The following is a 21,855-nucleotide window of genomic DNA, read 5'->3' on the forward strand; positions in this document are numbered from 1 at the left end:
AACAAACAAAAACCAACCAAAAAAATTTTATTTAATGCTTTCTATACTACAGTCACTTCCAGATGGTCTTTCCTTACATCAAAATGTATGCAAAATCAAACATATAATAATTGCATCTGTCTCTATATGCAGTATTCAGTCCCTGTAGTTCCTTTGCTCACCAAGAACAGGAAGGTATGTTTCATAAGCTGCCCTCTGGAACTTGTACTGGTTGTAGCATGAAATAGGCATTCAGCTGCCTTTGAGTATTATTTCATTTATATTCTGTCAATCATGTGTATTCTAGTAGTTTGGCTTTCATTGCATATCAGTTCAATATATGTTTTTCCATCTGAATTCCTGAATTTTTACAACATAGTAACATTCCTTTACATTCATATATCAATTTATTCAACCATTCATTCCCCCAATCGATGGCTACCCTCTGACTTGGGTTCCAGTTTTTGATGAACACAAAAAGTTCTGCTATGAATATTTTAATATACATTGTACTTCTCTTTCTTTCTCAGCTATCATGGTGTTCATGTCCAGTAGTAGTATCCCTGGCTGAAAGAGTACAGTCTTTTCTCATGTCACTTCTAAGTCAGAGAAAGAGAATTTTTAAAAGTACCTGTACAACGGGGCAGCTAGGTAGCGCAGTGGATAAAGCACCGGCCCTGGATTCAGGAGTACCTGAGTTCAAATCCGGCCTCAGACACTTGACATGTACTAACTGTGTGACCCTTGGCAAGTCACTTAACCCCCATAGTCCCGCAAAAGAAAAAAAAGAAAAGTACCTGTACAAGAGAGAGTTTAACTGTAAGCCCTCTGAAAATTACAACCTTCTTGATATACATAGCACTAATTGTAGCTATAGAAGGGCTAATGGTCTTCTTTTTCTGTCCAGTTTCTGATGTTGCTGTCTGTATGTGAGTGTTCCATCTAGTAACTGGGGTAGCTAGGTGGCATAGTGGATAAAGAAAAGCACTGGACCTGTAGTCCGAAAGACCTGAATTCCACTATATCCTTCAGATTTGAGTCTGCATGATCCCCAGGCAAGTCACTTAACCTCTGTCTGCCTCAGGTTCCTAATCTATAAAATGGAAATAATAATAGCACCTATCGCCCCAGGGTGGTTGTGAGGCTCAAATGAGATAATATTTGTAAAATGCCTAGAACTTAGCTGGCACTTAATAAACCCTCCCTCCCTCTCTCCTTCCTTCCTCCCTCCCTCCCTTTCTTCTTCTCTTTCTCTTCCCTACCTTCCCCTTCTCTCCTTTCCTGAGAGTATTTTGCCATGTTGTAAACCCTATGAACAAGACAGAAAAAAAAGACTCCCATTTTTAGTATTTTCTTACTCAATAGGTCAGTATCAACTTGTTTCTTTGCTCCCATTTGATCCTATTGAGTATTCTCTGACTCAAGCAGCCAGCTGCCTCCCTTAGATCTCTTTGGTAAGAGGGAGTGTTCCAGCTGCCCAAGTGACCTAGCTCTCCAAAGCACCTTGATAATTAGGAGTGTGGCTGCAAGTTCAGAATGCTCCCTTTTGTGTCCCTTGCCACTTTCCTTCATGCAAAGGGATACTTTGAGGAGATGTAAAGTGCTACTATTGAAAGTGTAATGATAGTGGGAAGAATAAAAAAGAGGCAATGATTGAATTCAATTATACATGTGTTCTGTGCCTACTGTGTACTGGGGGCACAGAATTGTGGTTGACATGGTTCCTTGTTCCAAAGGAGTTTATATTCTGTCCTAGCATAGGAGAAAGCAAAACCATAGTTGAAATGCATTTTAAAGTGACTTTTTTTTTGGTGGGGCAATGAGGGTTAAGTGACTTGCCCAGGGTCACACAGCTACGACCTGTCAAGGATTTGAACTCAGGTCCTCCTGCATCCAGGGCCGGTGCTTTATCCACTGCGCCACTTATCTGCCCCCTGTAATGCAGTTTTTATAATAAATGTATTGTAGACTTGCAAAACAAAGTTTTCTGAGAGATCCAAAGTGGGAGGATTATCATTCATTGGACGTGAAACAGGGAAGAATTGGCATTTGAATTGGGTTTTAATGGTTATGTAGGAATACAATCTGGCAGCAAGCTTTTATTAAGCGTCTATGTTCCAGGTACCATGCTGGGATGTGGGGATATATAGACAAAATGATAAATTTTTTAGCAGGTGAATGGGGGTGGACATTCCAGGTTAGAGAATAATATATTTAGAGTCAGTAGCAGGAGAGTAAAGAGTGTTTGAGGGGACTGAAAATAGTTTGGTGTTGGAACATCATCTGTGTTGGGGATTTTAAGATGTCAGCAAAAGGAATCTCAACTTCGTCATCCTTCTACTCAAAAAACTTCAGCATTGCTGTTGCCCAACATGACAAACTCTACGCATAAGAAATATTATTCTGATTGTTGGAAGTTCTGGCAATTATCCTGGCAGCATAGAAGCAGGAAATAGCTATTGCAGTTAGAAGTTATGCTATTGGGGGTAGCTAGGTGTTGCAGTGGATAAAGCATCAGCCCTGGATTCAGGAGGACCTGAGTTCAAATCCAGCCTTAAACACTTGACACTGTGTGACCCTGGGCAAGTCACTTAACCCCCATTGCCCTGCCCCCCCCCCCCAAAGAAGTTATGCTATTGCAGTTAGGCTATTGCAGGTTAGAAGCATCATACTCACCCCCTTGTTGGCCCAAACTAGATTAAAATTTAACAGGAAAATATTTAACAAAAGAAAAGAAAAACACATTCCAATATAGATGATGTTAATTTGTGGCTCTTCAAGTCAATATTCAGCCTGCAGGGATCCATTTCCATTTGAGTTGGATACCATTGGTCTATGCGGATAGTAGTGAGAACCTGTACTTAGTGTGGTGGCTGTGGGAATGGAGAAAAAAGGAACAGATGCTTGCTGTAGATGTGAAAACTTCATCTCAAGAATTTGCCACTTAACTACAAATAAGAGCTTAGAGGAGCCACTTACCTCTCTGGATTACGGTTTCTCATCTGCAGACCACATTAGGCCTTTGATGCTTGGGGGTAGTTGTAACTAGAAGGCCTAAGAGTAGATAGAGAGTTATAGACTAGAAGTCAGGAATACTGGAGTACAAATCCTCCTTCTGTCATTAACTAGCTGTGTAACACACTGGGTAAGTCATTCTTTTGGACTTTACAACTTAAAACCACACTAAGACTTTTTGGGCACCCTATATGCATACATATTTCTCTTGGTTGAATATAAGCTTGCTTTTTGACTCATTGAATAATATAGTTATGTATAAAGGGATGTATGCCTGTGTATATATTCCATAGCGAGCAATGTCAATTCATTTACATTTCTCAGCGAGAAACATTTATAGTTAGAAATTTCTTAGAAACAAAGCTATATCCTTACACATATAATAAGAAAAGACATATAATTAGAGTCAAGACATGAGAAGTATTGCAGCAGTGCAAGTGTTATTGGTGCCCTATGAGAAATGTGATAGCATTAGGCATTCAGGAGAAGAGGAACATTGAAGGGAGGGGGCGGGAAGGGGCGCCAAAGGCATGGCACCTTAATTATTTATTATGCCTTCCTCCCCATCATGTGCTCTTCTATCTGGTGACTCTGCTCTCCTGGCTGTTCCATAAACAAGACACTTGTCTTTAAGCTCTGGGCATTTTCTCTTGCCATCCCTCATGCCTGGAATTCTCTCCCTCCTCCTCTCTGACTACTGACCTTCCTGGCTTCCCTTAAATCCCAACTAGAATCCCACCTTCTATAGGAAGCCTTCTCCAATCCCTTTTTATTTATTTATTTATTTATTCATTCATTTATTTATTTATTAGTGAGGCAATTGGGGTTAAGTGACTTGCCCAGGGTCACACAGCTAGTAAGTGTTAAGTGTCTGAGGCCAGATTTGAACTCAGGTCCTCCTGACAATAGTGCCGGTGCTCTATCCACTGCGCCACCTAGCTGCCCCCACTCTCCAATCCCTTTTAATTCTAGTGCCTTCCCTCTATTATTATTTTTTTATTTATCCTGTACTTAGCTTGTTTTGTGTGTGTGTGTGTGTGTGTGTGTGTGTGTGTACACACACACACACACTGTTTACTTGCATGTTCTCTCCTCCATTAGATTGTAAACTCCTTGATATCAGGGACTGTCTTTTGTCTTTTTTTGGATCCCCAGCACTTAACAAAATGCCTGCAACGTAGTAAGCCCTTCATGTTTATTGATTGATTGGATTGATTAGACCCAGTTGTATGTGACTTTTAGAGGGTCTGGCTTCTAGAAATTCTGTCAAAGTAGTCATTTTATGCCTGGTTTTTGACTCCTGTTGGTGCTAGTAATAGCCATGAAGTCATTCTTGAGTATTGGCCCTGGAAATTAAGCCTGACGATTTTAGTCTTAAGTTGGCCCTCTTGTACCTTGCCTTGAAAAAACGCCTTAATGGAAAGCTTGCTTATTAGAGACAGAGATGAAAATTCTGTATAATAACAATAGCTAACCTGAGTTCAAATCTGGCCTCAAACACTTGACACTTACTAGCTGTGTGACCCTGGGCAAGTCACTTAACCCCAATTGCCTCACGAAAAAAAAAAATAATAACAATAGCTAGCAGGGCAGCAAGGTGGTGTAGTGGATAAAGCACTGGCCCTGGATTCAGGAGAACCTGAGTTCAAATTTGGCCTCAAACACTTGACACTTACTAGCTGTGTGACCCTGGGGGCAAGTCACTTAACCATCATTGCCCCACAAAAAAACAACAAAAAAACAAAAAAAAGAGAAAAAAGAAAAAAAAAACAACGGCTAGCATTTATAAAGAGCTTAACAGACATTTCATTCAACCTCCATAACAATTCTCTAAAATGCCTGATCTTTGTTTAAATGGAGAAAAGAGTTCTACCTATTCAGAAACCAAATTAACTATTGATCCGTCAGTCAATAAGCATTTATTAAACACCTACTGTGTGCCAGACACTGTGCTAAATGCTGGAGATGCGAACATTACATGGAGCTTCAGTCTCATGGTGGAAGGGGGTGGTGATGGAGGGACAGACCACAAGGTCATATATACAGGATGAACATAAGAAAAATAAATACCAAGTGGTTAAATACCAGGTAGCTTGAGGAAGGGCAGTAGCAGATGGAAAGCATCACAAAAGGTTGCATACAGAGGGTGGTCCTTGAGCTATGCCTTGAAAGAAGGATGAAAATAAAGGACTTTAGCCAGCGGTGGTCTCCCTGAGGTTGAGGGTTAAAGCTCTGTTAACCCCCCACCCCTAGAAATCCTTACCACAAACGGTTTAGCTAGAAGGAAATGATATAAGCCGTGTCTTTTTCAGGTCCACAGACTATCTTGATCCAGTGGCAGCCTCTGTGCTTTCCCACCCTTCCCCAAGGGAAAATACTGGATTTCAAAGTAGGGCTTTGAGGGCATTTATTGGAGCACCAAACCACCATTTCTAAATACAGTTAGTTCTGAGGGCCAGCTCTATTTCCATTCCTGCAAGCTAGGGGGAAAAAAACAAACCAAATATCATCATTCCAGCCCTTGAATTTTAAGTTGGGTCTGCAGAGCCAAGATGATTTGTCATCCAGGATTGAAAGTCTTTGCCACTTGGCTTCAGTGGAATGGGGGTAGGGTGGGGAGGGCAGTTGGACACAGGATTTCCTTAAACTTGGGTTATTCTGAGAAAGCATACACATGTTTTTCTTTATCTGCCTCTTCCACAGTCTCCTCTGTTTAATTATTTTCCTCCTCTTTCTTTTTTGTAGACCAGTCGGATAGAATTTGACTTGCCAGAATATTCGGTTCGACGAAGATACCAGGATTTTGACTGGCTGAGGAACAAACTGGAAGAATCCCAGCCTACCCATCTCATTCCCGTAGGTAGTAAGCCCTTGTAGCTCGTTACTCAGCTTGTCAGTGTCCTTTTTGGTTGGAATGTTCATTGATTCTCTCATTAAGCTAAATGCTATACAGAACATTCATACAACAGACTCATGGGAGGGCTTATGTTCTCAGTTGGTTTGACCCGCATCACAGGAATAATGTACATTTCAACTTATGGACACCACACGTTTGTCAGTATTTTATGTCTTTGCTCTTTTGTTGATGGTTGGGTAGACTCAGTGTGAAGCATGCAGACTTCTTGGATGTTTGTTCATTAGAACTGTCCCAATAAAGATCAGACAGGTATGAAGTTGTGAATGTTCTAAGTAAACTTAGTATTAACATTTAATGTACGATTTCACTTTATGTTTGAAAATGCCCCTAACAAGACTGTTGTTTTTCCTCTTAAGCACTGTTCCTGTCATTTGGGTGGCTGCCAAAAGGGAAATGGTGACACTTTGGGTATGGCTGCCAAATACTAACAAGCAAGATTATCTAGGTGTGGCATCACAGATTCTTAATAATTACTCTTTTTTCTACAGAAGTCTAATTCTTTACTATAATAGCAAAAAAAAAAAAAACAAAAACCCAACCCCAAACCAAAAAACCAATGATATGTTCATTACAATGATATTTGCCTGTATTTTTAAAAAATTCATTTAAAGAGAAGTACAAATACCAGTTTACAAACTCTAATACCTTTCTTACTATACCTAAACTCTAATTTTTGCTTAACTTAGTGTTGTTTCTTTCTACCAGAGCTAAGTGGAACTCAACTGGAGCCTTTCCTGAGGGTCAAAAGCTTTCTGCTTACTGGAGGGCTTTTTAGGCCAGCATTTGTTATAGGTTTCGAAAAGCTCTCAAAGGTGCTTTCTTTTCCAGAAACAACCTTTATTTACCTCTTTATTTCTTTTTTAGAGGAAAAAAAAATAAATGCTTCTTTATAGCATTCTTTATTTCTCTCTGAATTTTTCTGTTCTGTCTAGTTTCCAAGGATAGATTTATGATAGTCTTTGTAGCATGCCTCTGCTGTCCTTAGTACACCTTTCCAACTAAATGTAGAATTTTTAGTCAGCTATAGGTTCAGTATTTCCTCAGCATTGTGTAAAAAAAATCTAGGGATCTTCTCTTTCCAAATAAGATCTCTAGAAGCTATCTTGTTGTATCACCCATCAGTATATCAGTTATTTTGCATTAAATCCTAAATATTACATGTAAATTCCTTTTAGGGCAAGGATTCTTAACTTGGGCTCTATGGATAAATTTCAGGAGGTCTGTGAACTTGGGAAGGAAAAAAAGTACCTTTGTTTTCACTAACCTTTTTTTCCTTTGTAATAGTATGTATTTATTTTTAAATGGTTTTGTTTGTTTGTTTGTTTTTGCGGGGCAATGAGGGTTAAGTGACTTACCCAGTCACACAGCTAGTAACTGTCAAGTGTCCAAGGCCAGATTTGAACTCAGGTCCTCCTGAATCCAGGGCCAGTGCTCTATCTACTGTACCACCTAGCTGCCCCTGATTTTAATATGTTTTAAACAGTATTCTAAGATGGGGTATACAGGCTTCATCAGACTTCCAGAGGGGTCCATGATACACAAAAGATTACATACTCCTACTTTATGGGCTTTCCAGCTTATGCTGCACCTGCTTTTTAAGGGGGTTTTATCTCTTCTTTTTTTTTTTCTTCTGAACAATTTTAAACACATTTGAACAGAATAGTGTTTTCATTTAATAATCTGGTTTCTTCACAACAGAATTTTAAATTTACCAACTAAATAAATACTTACGTTATAAAACTATCTTTTATTTAATGGTACCTGCTAGTGGAATAATATTCTGCATCTTGACTGTATTATGCATTGTAAATAACTAGACATACGAGAGAATGAGGTGGATGGTTCTGAGTATGGATTTAAGGTATCTTTAATTAGAGAAATTCCTGTGAGGAGATCTCAAGGTAATGACAATACCATGGAAGAAAAAGTCAACAGTTCCTAATCCAAAATTAATAATGCATTAAAACACCCAACCTGTTGTTGGACTGGCCTCTATCTTAACTGGGCCAAAAGTTTTGTCAAAATCAAGGCCATTTAGGTAATATTAATTTTATGTTTGTGATGGAATTCAGTTGGAAAAAGCTTTGCTTTACAAAGACTTGCTTTTTGGGAGGCAGCTAGGTAGTGCAGTGGATAAAGCAGTGGCCCTAGATTCAGGAGGACCTGAGTTCAAGTCTGACCTCAGACACTTGACACTTTTTATCTGTGTGACCCTGGGCAAGTCACTTAACCCTCATTGTCCTGCAAAAAATACGAATACAAAGACTTGCTTTTTTAACTCTTGCTCTAAAATAGACAACAGATGCATTTTAGAACAAGAGAGCTAGATGGCATAGAGCAGGGTTTAGAGGAAGGCTGGCTGGAACCTGTTTATTGTGAGCCAAGAATGGTTTTTACATTTAAAAAAAAGTTTATTGTATTTAAAAAATAGGGGCAGCTAGGTGGCACAGTGGATAGAGCACTGGCCCTGGAGTCAGGAGGACCTGAGTTCAAATCTGGCCCCGGATACTTAACACTTAGTAGCTGTGTGATCCTAGGCAAGCCATTTAACCCCAATCGCCTCACTAAAAAAACCACCAACCAACCAACAAAATAAACAAACAAATACATATATATATATATATAAAACCTGGTTTTAACTTGAAGGCAGTACAAAAACAGGTGGCAGTTAGAATTTGGCTCTTGGCCATACTTTGCTGATCTTTGTCCAACATAATGGATATAATGTGGGACAGGAAGCAGGAAAATCTAAGTTCAAATTCTGTCTCAGACACTCATTAGCTGTGTGGTCCTTGACAAGTCTCATAACTGTGTTGTGCTCAGTTTCCTCATCTGTAAAACAAGGATAATATTAACACCTAAATTACAGGGTTACAAGGACAAACTGAGATTGTGTGTGTGTGTGTGTGTGCATGCATGTGTGTGTTACTTTGCAAACCTTAAAACACTGTAAGAAATGTTAACTATTAGGCTGGCAAAAGGAATTTTGGGGGGCAGCTAGATGGCGCAGTGGATAGAGCACCGGCCCTGGATTCAGGAGTACCTGAGTTCAAATCCAGCCTCAGACACTTAACACTTACTAGCTGTGTGACCCTGGGCAAGTCACTTAACCCCAATTGCCCCTCAAAAAACCCCACAAAAACAAACAAACAAACAAACAAAAAAAAGGAATTTTGGAAATAGAAATTCATCTAATTAATGGAGACTATTGTTATGTGAAATATGTCTCTTTTTTGAGTTCCTGTAGTAGGTTACTGCTGCTGAATAAACCTATCATAACACAGAAATTATCGAGGTAAAATCTTGGGTTTTATTATGCTTAAGCACAGGTTTGGTAGGTAGAAAAATAGCCCTGAACAAAGATTAGGATTCTAATGAGGCTTCTTATTAAAAAATTATGTCATAGAGACAGAAATAATTTTTGACATACAGTAACCTAGTAATCTTAGGCCATAGAAGTTGGAAAAACTTGAACAGAATTATAATCTCAAATGTACCCTAAAGAATAAAGAAAAACCAGTTATATAAATTCTGTGAGTAAACTAAGTCTATTAGAGATTAAACTACATTTAGAGGGTTCACAGTGGACTCATAGGGGAGATTTACATGCTTTCTGAGGTTGCAATAGGAGAATCATTCCACAAATAGTTACTTAGGGGAATCCTTCCACAAATAGCTAAATCATTTTGGGAAGCTCAAACTTCCCATTGGCTTCTTACTTGTGGAATGTCAAAAATCTTCCCTTAAACACTAGTATTCCATGAGTCAGGTTTTAGCTAGGTGAAGTTAATATTAACAGAAAATAGGCTTCAGTTAGCCAGAAGGTTCCAGGAGGAATAGCATAATAAAAATTAACAAAAGTTTTTTAAAAAAATTATTATTTCAATCCCCTGTTTTGTTCATAGAGAGTTCTGCAATACCTCTTTGATTACACATTTATATATTGGTATGTCCCCTTTAGAATTTGAGCATATACCTTTGTAGGGAAACATAAGCACAGGAAACATTAAAACAAGAGTAATACGATAATGTCATCAATATTAAATAACATGAGGTCTACTTGATCCAGTTGGTTCCTACTCCAAATGATCATTTAATCAGCTTATTTCATTTTGGATCCAAGCTATCCCATGTAGCTATCTGATCCTGGGAAACATTTTTCCTTGGAAATTTTGAAATGTCTTATTGCCAGGACAGTTTTGTAGAAGTTTTTTTTCAAGTAGATTCACTTCCCTGGTTCCAGGTCACTTACAGAGAGATTCACTAGGTAATGCTGCTAAAATATGCTACTGATAAGACAACACAATTTAGTAAGGCCTAACACAACCTCTTGATTTTGCCCTCCTAGTAACTAGTTTCTGTGGTGAAAAACAGTTCAAATGTATGGTGTTAATCTTATAAAAAACAGAGATATAAGAAGAATCTCAGATAGGAACCCATAATTCACCTTAAAGTTCAGAGAATTTCAGTTTTTATATACTACTTACTCTTTTTGTCTTTACTTGAACACTGTACATGATATAGCTAATTTTATCTATAGACTGAAGGAAGAATCTTAAAAAGGATATATGAGGGTCTGACTTATAAAATGAATCCCTCTTTCTCTTTATATTATAGGATAAACACTCCAAAAGCAGGAAAAATGATTAAATATTTCTTTACAATTATTAACAAAATTTTACATGTAAACTATGAAATACAGTTTTGAAAATTTCTAAACAATTACTGAAACATAATCAAAGCCTGTATATCCCAGAAAAAATAAGGAAAGAGAAAAAAACATTTACCAAAAAAAAATCATTTGTATATATTCAGTTGGACTAGAAGGAAGTTCAAAACTTTTCTGCTTTTTTACTCTTTTTCTTAATTACCCTTAGGATCAAAAGAAAAATGTATAAAATATCCAGGAACATCATATGGTCCTTTTGTCATTATTATTAATACAAACCTCTGGATGCCGCATATGTATGTATCTATAGAAAGATATCTATATCTCCTAGTTCTTAGAGAAAACAGTCTAATCTTGCTGCTTTTTTCAAAGTGAAACTTACTACTTCATTAAAATTGCATCACATCTTTGTCCTCTCCTTCCCTTGGAGAATGTGTGTGAGTGTGCGTGTGCGTGTGTGTGTGTGTGTGTGTATGTATGTGTGTGTAATAACATCATCTAGAAGAGAAATTATACTGTGTAGATTTGATGTTACGCATGAATGCATAAGCATTAACAAGCAGATAGATGGCAAGCCAAAGAATTAATTTACCAAATTGCTTAGGTTAGGAAGTTGACCAAATTCCTTTCTACTTGCATTCCATTATAGTAACCCAGAGAAGTTTGCATATTACAACAAGATTTCTTTCACCCACCCACCCACTCATCTATCTATCTACCTATCCATCCACACACACCCTTTACAATTTACCTGCCATGGTTATAGAAATTTGCTTTGAAAGATGGAGGGACATGGTTATAACAATATCAACACTGTCTCTTCATGGCTACAGAATGACATGATATAAATATAACAGGATAAAGTTTCTTTAGCTCTGTTAGATTTCAGGTCAAAGCCTTAGTTAATGTTTTTAGAACAGCCAGTCATATAGCAAACTCCCACATTATTCACAGGGCATCATAGCCAGGCTTAGAATAAACCAGGTGGAATAAATTCTTGTTCAGAAAGGAAACAGCACAGTAAGGAAACTTGTCATTACCTTCATAAGGCTATCTTCTCAACCTTCCCAGATACAGACAGACATCTACCTATAGCAGTTCCCTAATGTACTCCCTTTCAGCAGGACATGGTATTTCCCTTGAACGGTATATTACTGAATTCAGACAATTTTATACCTGAAATCAAGACTCAGAGCAACATGAAATTATAGCCCAAGGGATTTTACCTCAGATAGCAAGTCTCATTAAACATAACTTCAAGCTAAGTACAGTTATCATTATTATTTTTCTCATGTTGTTGCAATAACAGTTAACAATACACACTTACCAGACTTTATCTTATTTTCTTACTTTCTAGTTCAAATCCATCCTGGAGCAGAAATCAGTCATTAGAAATTAAGAAAATAATCATATTCTGTAATTACCCACATATAGTAAATATATAATAATTCACTCAAAACCCAGAAAAACACTGGTTTCCATGCTGACAGATATTCATATCTTAAGGTATATTAACCCCTAAGACAGTAATGAAATATTTAAAATCTGAGGTCTGCTGTGATAAAGTTGGCTAAAAAATGTAACTTCATTACATACTATTACAGGGACAATTCTATAAGTTTTATAAACAGTGGCCAAGCAAGCAATCTATCAAGATAAAAATCACTTCTTATAAAATAAACATAAACTCCCTCACTGTAGGTGTAAGAAGTCCTTGTTTCTCATTAAACCACTTCATTACTTTAGAATTTCATAACATGCTTTCAGCAAGACTCAGAAGATTTTACAACCTTGCACAAATAAAAGGTCTTAAGAGACCTTGTCAGTCCCCAAAGAACTTCATAGATAAGGAGAATTTATAAGGTTCATTGTACTTTCCCCTATGTTATTATTATATAATATAAATATAACATAATAATATGTTATTAGTATTCATTTTAATGCCTACCCAATTGAATACTTAATTAGTTTTTAAACTATTGGCAAGCCAATAGTTAATGTGTGACCACATTCTCTTCAATTTATAATCTAATAGCAATCTAATAGCAGGTTAAAAGAGAAGTTAATTTCCTAAGACTCTCTAGGCATCATTTTAAAACTTAATAGTATTTGTTACAGAATGATTTTTCCAAAATCACAATAAAAGAAAAATTAGCAGCCTAACAATAACACAAACAGTATTATGGATTTTAAAACACAAACCAAAATTTAATTGTCAGCCAAATGACATCAGTTGAATGGGAATGCGTTTCGGAATTATTTTACATAGAAAATCACTTCATCTACCAAATTGACATTTCATACTAATTGCATTCAGAAAGGAGTATAGAGTAATTTTGAAGTAATTACACTTTTAATTCTTATTCATGCATTTTCTAAGCATATCACCATAATGCCATATATTAAGTATATTTTGCATTAATGTCTGATCTACATCAAACATCAGAATTATCCAAAAAGGAGAACATATCTCACTTTAAATGAGACCACATCATAACATAATTTTAACACAAACTCAGTCAAATTGAAACTGGATTTACAATTGCAAATAGTATCATTCAAAATCTCAGTTTTCCCAATGGTCATTAGCTGTCAGCACTTCCAATTATAGGACCCATTATTGCCAGGAATGTTGTAGGAGGAATTTGTGCAAAATGGGGAGGTTGAACTAGATATCCTCTAAAACCTAGATTTCAGCCTTCGAATTCTTATTTTTGTTTATATCTTTTGTTTTTTTATAGCACCTTCATTTTGGAATATATTTTTCCCCTGCCCAATGAGAGAGAAATAAAGATGGAAAACATTTTGCATTTGAGCAGAATTAACCAATACATCAGCCTTGCCTGATAGTGTGTATGTGTGTATACATACATATATAAAAATATTCTCTACCTCTAGTGTATACGCACATATCTATACATATATGTGTTTATACATACAGACAATTCTATAATTATAATTTCTTATTTCTCCAAAGAGGGTAAAGAATTGCCTTTTTTACCTTGGTCGTTATAATGAAATAGCATTCAGTTTCATTTGAAAAGGGTGTACTTTTAATGTGGCTTTGTAAAAGAAATATGTTTTTACATATGCCCTGAATTTTGGTTTGGAAAAATACTATATACTTATGTGTGCATGTAGAGATATGTGTGTAAAACATATATGTGTTAGATATGTAATCATACATATATACATTAATTTCAACTCAGTAAACATTTATTAAGGTCCTACTATATGTCAGGCACCGTGCTAAGTGCCAAGAATGCAAATAAGAAAAAGAAAGACAGTGCTTCCCCTCAAGGAGCAGACATTCTAATGGGGAAGATAACGCATCACCTACCTATATCCAGAGGTGATTAACAAATGACACTTGGTTGTTATTTTAGGTGTCGAAACTTTGACAGCTAAATTTAGTTTCTTTATCTTAGAATATTTGCAGTGAAAAATTAACTATAAACAGTTACTCTACCCATTATTTGCCATCTCTTTTTATGATACTATACAAATTGTACTATAAATAGGGAAAGAAGTATGTTATCTGAAAATTGGATTTTAATGGGAAGATTTATACAATGTTGAGGGGATTGTTTTGTAAGAACCTTTTGCTTTATTGGTCTTTAGGTCTTCTGGGGGCTTAATTTAAAAAAAAATTAAATCCAATGTTATTTATTTATTTTTAGCTAACAAGCATTTCTTTTCTTTCCCTCCTACCTTCCTTCTGGTAACTTTATCACTTGGTTTACATCATCACAGATTAGCATTTTCTGTTCTAGTGGGTGAGGCAAATTATTAATGTGAAATATATGCCATTTTGGTGTCATTTAATTGAATTCTGATGGTTTTACCCTCTTTTTTTAAAAAAGAGGCTTAGTTAGACGAATGACTCCTAGTTTAATAGTTACATTTTTTCTCCCCTTTATTAAATTTTAAAGGGATAGTTTCACCCCAAATCATCAAATTTTCCTTAATGAGGAATCTCATGTGAAAATGGTAGTCTATTTTCTTCTTATGTGTCACTAGAAACACAAATCCTTAGTTTGCAATAGGAAAGTGCATAATTATAGGATTTTTTTGTTATTGTTGTTGCTGATGACTTCTGCTGAAATTGGATTTCTTAGATGTGATTTTTATTATTGTTTGTTATTTTGGGGTTTGCTCTGAAAAACACAAAGTCTAACCTTGCTTCTAGGGGTAGGGCTATTAGTATTAGTTTCTGTGTTCCTTTATTTATTATAGGCTCAGTACAGACATTTTCAGTGAGGTGCTAAGGATGGAAAAGGGAAGGGAAGCTAAACAGTAAAAAGATGGATGTTTAAAGACTCAACAACTAAAATCTTTTAGTCTATTTTTCCTATTTTCAGCATTTTGAACCATAGGAAACACTATTTGGCAAAAGATTCATACAACAAATTATGTACTTTTAATATTTAATATGTTAACACACCCATCAAAAAAGCTCCTAAATGCCAGACTGTTTATAAAAATTAATATTTAATCATGATTCAAATTTAGATTTTACAGCAGTTATGTGAATTACATAGTATAAGTATTTTCCCCATTCTTCAAACAAGAAAGCAGTTTTATCAAGGTTAAGTGATCCTTAGGGTCACTCACCTAGTAAAATACAGAACTGGGACTGCAAGTCTAGTGTTCTGCTGTCTTTCCACTTGCTAAGGAAATAGATTTTAAAAAAATAACCCAAATTCATAAAGAAAATTAAAGTGAGGGAGATACTTAAGAGTTTTCTAAACTGTAGAACATGCCTTCTTAGGGGTGCAGTCACTACCAAGACCTCAGGAGAAATGGAGCAGTGACAAAAATTATTGGATATTTTTGTACATGAGCCCAACGTAAACACAGTTGCTTTTTTCAATGAAAACAAAGTTCAAAGCAGAGTCAACAAAAGCAACACTAATATGGTAAATTCACTCCTCCCAACAGTGAATGCAACACAGTGATTATTTAATATGGTATGTCCAAAGGAGATAAAATTTGAGTTGGTATCCATTGAGTTTTGACACAGGCACCATCTGCCACTGCTATCATTGCTCTGCATCAGTTTATGTCCTTGTGGTCATTGCAGCATTTGAACATGAAATGATTTATCAAATAGATACAAATTTTAATGTCATATGTAATAACCTATTTGAGTTTTCTGCTGGAGCCACATAAAGGCAAGATATTGATATCAATTAGTGGTTCAAAAATTCCTAGTTGCAGTACCACCAGTGACATTGTTTTGAGAAACTTTGAACTAAGCCCAGCCATCACATTAATAATGACAGTAATATGATTATTATTTTTATACACGATAAATACAGAGTTGTAAAGGATTTTGTCAATGAAGAAATGCTCTGTACCTGTGGGGGCTTGTTTGTTTTATGCATTTAAAGTTTTTGTTCTGAAAATGATTCCATAGGCTTCACCAATCTGCCAGAAGGTGTCTACGACACAAAAAGATTAAGAACCCCTGGTTTGTATGTAGATGATTTTACAAAATGGGAGGGGGGAATATGGGTGGGAATGTGATCATAAATTTGTAAAAGGGTTGTGTCATTTCATCAAATCTGGGAATCACTGTATTAACGTAATCTAATTCTTCAAAATAAATTACTCCACAGTTCTTTCCAAATAGCATACTTCCTAGCTCATTTAAAAAATAAAAAAGGATCCATTTATCAACCCTTAAGCAACACAAGTTTTTAGAAGCACATCTGTTATATAAAGTGAAACATATTTGCATATTCAGTTGCTCATTAACTCTTCTTTCTGAGCCTTTTGGGTCCTAAGCAAGTGGGTCAATACTTATTTTCAGAATTGTAGGACTTTGCTTGATAGTCAGTGGGGGTAATTACAAGTCCTGCTTCCAATGGCAATTTCAACATAAACAGCCATTTCTTTGGATGAATGAATGTATTTATTAAACACTTGTTATATGCAGAGCACTGGGGACACAAATAGAAAAGCAAGACCCTGTTCCTCAAGGGCTCAAATTCTAATGAGGGAGGCAACACCTATGGAAGATTTCAGCTGCAAGTCAGATGGAATGGTCCCATGGTTCTTTAGAATACAGAGGCAAAGTAGATGGTAATGCCTCTTCCTTAATGTTATGTCCACTGGTAAATTACTGGTTTCTGATGTTGAACCATTTGACAGTATCAAGGACTTTGGGGGGCAAGACTTTGCTAGGTCTCCAGGAGCAGTTGCTAGACATCTCCAAGGTTGATGGCTGAGGATGTAGTCCTGGGCTTACTGCTAATCTCAAAGCTCCCTTGATCTGTTTCAGTGTCCAAGGGAAGGTGATGGTCAAGGGGATGGGGGTGTTTTGACTTGAACTCTAGTAGTACTCCATCCTTGAGTAGCCCTAATAACTAAGAAGTTCTTCCTTATGTTGAGATAAAATATAACTCCCTTTAACTTTTAGCCCTCTGGTCTGAGTTCTGTCTTTTGGGGCAGAACATAAAAGTTCATCAATTTTCATCCAACCTGTTTCTCAGGGAACCCTGCTGCTTCCCCTAGGCTGCTTTGTCTGCCCTGTGGGTACCAGTTGGTAGGGATAGCTAGACCCTCCTCCACAGGAGGTGCTTCCCTGGGTAATGGCTGTGATGAACTCTGGCTAGAAGCAGCAAGATTTTGGGAAGGAAGGTGCTGCCATCTGTGTGATTCTTGTGCCTATCTCCTTATTAGTGGTAGTTGGTTAGCAGCTGTTGCTAGTAGTGAGAAAGAAGGTGGACCCCCTCTCTACAATAGTTCCTCCCTTCAGTGATGGCTGTGGGGACTGGACCGGAAACAGGTCTGGAAGTTTGAGGAGCACTGCTATTTACAGGGTTCTTGTGTTTAGCCCAGGATTAGAGTTTGAGGACAGATAGTGGTGAGGGTGGTGATAGTGGTAGTAGTTTGACTTGCCTGGTACTTGCTGCTGCCTTCTCTCCTTCAGGGGGCCTTGCTGCTTTACCCTGTTGGATTTGGCTGCTCTGTGAGTTGAGCTGTCAACTTTTTAAAAAATTCAAATACTCAGATTTCTTGTATGGTTAATACCCCCTGTTAATATTCACATCTTGGCATGAATTCATTCATTTTACAGTTCTGGTGCTATAAAGATGAATTTTCATTGAGCCCAGGAAATGGACAGGGAGAAGAAGGGTGGTTAAAAACACAAGGACCTGTAGGGGTTGGCAGGCTTTGAGAGAACAGTACGATGAAAGGCTCTGGGCATCTAGGAAAATGAGAAGAAAGGAAGAACTAGTATATGTAGAACTTGCTATCTTGCCTAGGACTAACCCTGATTAATCATTAGCTACTGTTTATTTATTGCATTTTCTTAGTATAAGAAAACATTTGACTTTTACCTATTATATTTTTACATCTTAAAAATAAAAAAGAAACTCTGAACCTATGTGTCTGTGCTTTTAAAAAACTTAAACCCCCCTTTCCCCCAAAAACCCTGATGCTACTTTGAAGGTTGACATTGTGAAGAACAATAAGGCCTCTTCCTAAAAAATGCCTTTGGTGTCATTGTTGGGCACGGAGCATTGGACCATTGATTGGACCATACGTCATAATATTTTGAGAGACTGCATGGTATACATAGTATAGTGGTGTCAAACTCAAATAGAAATCGAGGCCACTAAAATGGACATAAGGCTCCATCTGGGCTTCATATTGACTTGCATTTTATTATATTTTATGTATTTTTAAAAATATTTCCTAATTACATTTTAATCTCATTCAGGAGGCATTTGGGAGTATTTACAGGCCTCAGTGCAGTAAACCAGTGATGAACACCTCAGATAGATAGGAAGACCTGGGTTCAGTTCCGCTTCTGTCACCAGCTAGTTTGTGTGACCCTGGGAAAGCCACTGCAACTTTCAGTGCCCCCAGGCATCCCTCTAAGACTATCAGTTGCAGACCTGGAAGCAAACCAAAAACCTTTTTAGTTCAACTGAAAATATTAAGAATTAAATATTTCTCTAGCCTAAACCTCTTTTTAGACTTTTCCATTTAGGAATAAAAAACTAGGGCTCCAGGAAAATAGATTAAAGATGGCAACCAGGTTTAGAACCCAAAGTGCCTTTCTCTCCCCATTCTCTGAAATGATTGGCTCTCTGAGCTGACCTATTGGGGCAGTAACCTCTTTTCCATTCAGAAAATTTTAGAATATTGTTCACAAGGAAGAAACTCTTTCACTTTTTGAATGGAGTGGTTAAAGAGGGGATTGTGTAGTTGGATCTGTTTTAGTAGGAAATTAAGACTATTTTAGAATGTTAACAATTTTTCTTATTCAAGATTCCTATAAATGTTACCTTGAATTGTCTTTCATGATAGAGAAACCCAAAGGAATGGAGGATAATGACAGTTGGTTCATTTTTCTCTCTAAACTAGAAATATTTAGATTTGGAATCATGTTAAATCAATAAAAGTATTTCTGGCAGACTTGTGCCTAAGATACAGAGTAGATCATTAATACTTTTTTCTTCAAAACAAAGAAGGAACTGATCTCTTTTGACCAAGGGAGTTTTCTCATGTGGGAGTTCTCATACTAATGAAATTACAGGTTCAGTCCCTATTCTTGTCATGATATTAGTGCTTCTCATTTGTACAAATATGTAATGTAAGAGCCCTTTGATATTCTCACATTTGATTTTCATGATAGTCTTCTGGGGGTAAGCAGGTAAGTGATGAGACTATAGCTCAGAGATTTTATAACTTTCTCTAAGATCATAAAATTGTAAATTATCTAGCCAAGACTTAAATCCTTATCTTTTGACTTTCTAGTTTTCTGTCTTTCAACATATTTCTTCCCATTTCCCTTGTTTAAGACCACATTGTCATGGGCAGTCTGGAAAACTTCTTGAGGCATTGGCTAGCCAAAAACTTGGAATTCATCCTTGTCTGGCTTCTTTCATGGACTGATGCCTCAGAAAAAGGCAAACAATAGTCAGAATTTGTTTTATATGTGCCAGAGGAAATGTCCCAGTTCTATGAGAGGTAAACAAAGAATATTAAACCTGGCATGATTATGTATGTAGGACCTCATTTTTTAAATGGTAAATAACTGGTTATTGTATGATTTAAATAAACTAGGAGAGAACTTTTGTGGGAGAAATACTGACTAAAAATGCAAGTGGTATAGTGATTCTTGTGAAACTAAAAAATTAGGTACAGAGCCAAGATGGCAGATTAGGGGCAGCCACCCACAATACTTTCCTCCAATTAACTTTAAAATAATGCCCCAAATAAAATTTTGGAGCAGAAGAGCCAACAAAAGGTCATGGTGAGGCATTTTTCCAGCCTAGGAAAACTTAAGAGGTTGGCAGAAGTCTGTGACACTGGGATGGAGGCCTGTCCAGAGTCCACACATACTGCAGTAGCAATAGCAGCTGCAGCAGCAGCAGCTTCAGGAACTCTCAGCCCTGAGATGGTAAAGGGGTTTGATTAAACTAGTTAGAAAGAGATTACAGGGGACCCTTTGTTGGCACTGCGTAGAGCTGGCTCTGATTGGTAATTCTATTGCCCATACACAGTTCTGGATTGCAGTACAAGGGTGGGGAAGAGTCCTGGTGCTTGGTTACAAGGGAGCAGGGGCCCTGATCATAGTTCCAAAGCAAAATGGAAAATGAGTTTGAAGCTGCAGGGGAGCAGGGACCCTTCCTGGGTGAAGACCAGAATGTAGACCAGGAGAGCCGTGTCCAAATCTCTCTGAGGATCACACCAACTTGGAAGCACTAAAAACTTAGAGACCCCCAGAACTGCCTCTGAAAACAACATCATGAAAAAGCCTGAAGTCTGGGACACTACTTCTCTACCCCACAGTGAGCAGATCCCAACTTTAACATAAAATTCAAAGTCAAGAAATAGGTTGGAAAAATGAACAAACAACAACAATAACAAAAATTGACCATTAAAAAAAGATTACTATAGCGGCAGGGAAGTTAACTAAAACATAAACTTAGAAGAAGACAACAATGTGAAAACAAGTACTAAGAAGTCTCAAAGAAAAATGTGAATTGGATCCCAAACCAACAAGAATTCCTGGAAGAGTTTAAAGAAAAAGATGAGTGTTCGAGAAAAAATTGGGAAAAGAAATAAGAGTGATGCAAGGAAATAATGAAAAGAGAAATGAGATTGGTTTTAAAAAAAGTACAAAAATACTGAAGAAAATAACACTTTAAACAGCAGAATTGGTCAAATGGAAAAAGAAGTATAAAAGTTCATTAAGGAAAATAATTCCTTAAAAATCTGTTTTTTATAATTATTGTGGCTACTGTATTTTATAAATTAATTGCTATTGGACCCATTTTGGCAGTAAGTATTTATTATTAATGAATATTATATATTAATAAAATATTGACCACGTGTCTCCCTAGCTTCTCATAGTCTCAGGCCTTCATACCTACATAATCATAAGAGGAAGAACACACACCAAGAGACAGCATTCTGAGCCAAGGGAGCAGGTTGGGGAGCCAAGAGTTTTATCCTCTTTTGATAGAGATGGGTCATTATAGATTGACCAAAGCTAATTGGTGAGAATCATTCAGATCCATTAGTTGACATGACTTGAGGGTGGTCTAAACTAAAATTAACTCTAAGGATGACATAAGGGGGAAGTATGTAAAAGAAGGGCAAAGGTGAGTCCAGTATTCTAGGTGTGGTTTGATCCCATCAGTTCACTTAACTAGACAAAAGAATCAACCTCCATTTCTTTTGTTCCCTTGAGCTTGTCACAAATAAGAGCTGAACTTTCTGGAGTAGGGGAGTGGGGGAAGGACAAACTAATTTCTGAGTTCCCCCAAGAAATTAATTATTCATAATTATTTTCTTACAAAAATTAGAATTGGACAAGTGGATGCTAATGATGAGATATCGTTGAGATGTCAATGAAATGTCGATATCTAGAAACAATAAAACAAAGTCAAAAGAATGAAAAAATAGAAGAAAATGTGAAATATCTCATTGATAAAACAACTGACCTGGAAAAGAGATCAAGGAGAGATAACAAGAATTATTGAACTACCTGAAAGCCATGTTATTTAGGTATCATATTTCAAGAAATGATACGGGAAAACTGCCCTGATATCTTAGATCCAAAAGATAAAATAGAAATGGAATTGATCACCTCCCAAAAGTGATCCCAAAATGAAAACTCCCAGGAATATTATAGTCAAATTCCAGAGTTCCCAGGTCAAAGAGGAAATACTTCAAACAGCCAGAAAGAAACAATTCAGATATCAAAGAACCACAGTCAGGATCACACAGGATTTAGTGGCTTCAAAGT

The 21,855-nt window shown here is 36.8% G+C and overlaps 1 protein-coding gene across 1 annotated transcript in view; it reads left to right on the forward strand.

Annotated features, from left to right (window-relative positions):
* SNX30 (sorting nexin family member 30) overlaps positions 1 to 21,855 on the forward strand; it is a 194,781-nt gene that overhangs the window by 101,533 nt on the left and 71,393 nt on the right. The window contains exon 3 of the mRNA XM_043973479.1: positions 5,740 to 5,850. Coding sequence (XP_043829414.1) covers positions 5,740 to 5,850 — 111 coding nt within the window. The remainder of the gene's footprint in view (positions 1 to 5,739; positions 5,851 to 21,855) is intronic.

This window comes from Dromiciops gliroides, chromosome 1 (genome assembly GCF_019393635.1).
Source record: "Dromiciops gliroides isolate mDroGli1 chromosome 1, mDroGli1.pri, whole genome shotgun sequence".
Taxonomy (NCBI): domain Eukaryota; kingdom Metazoa; phylum Chordata; class Mammalia; order Microbiotheria; family Microbiotheriidae; genus Dromiciops; species Dromiciops gliroides.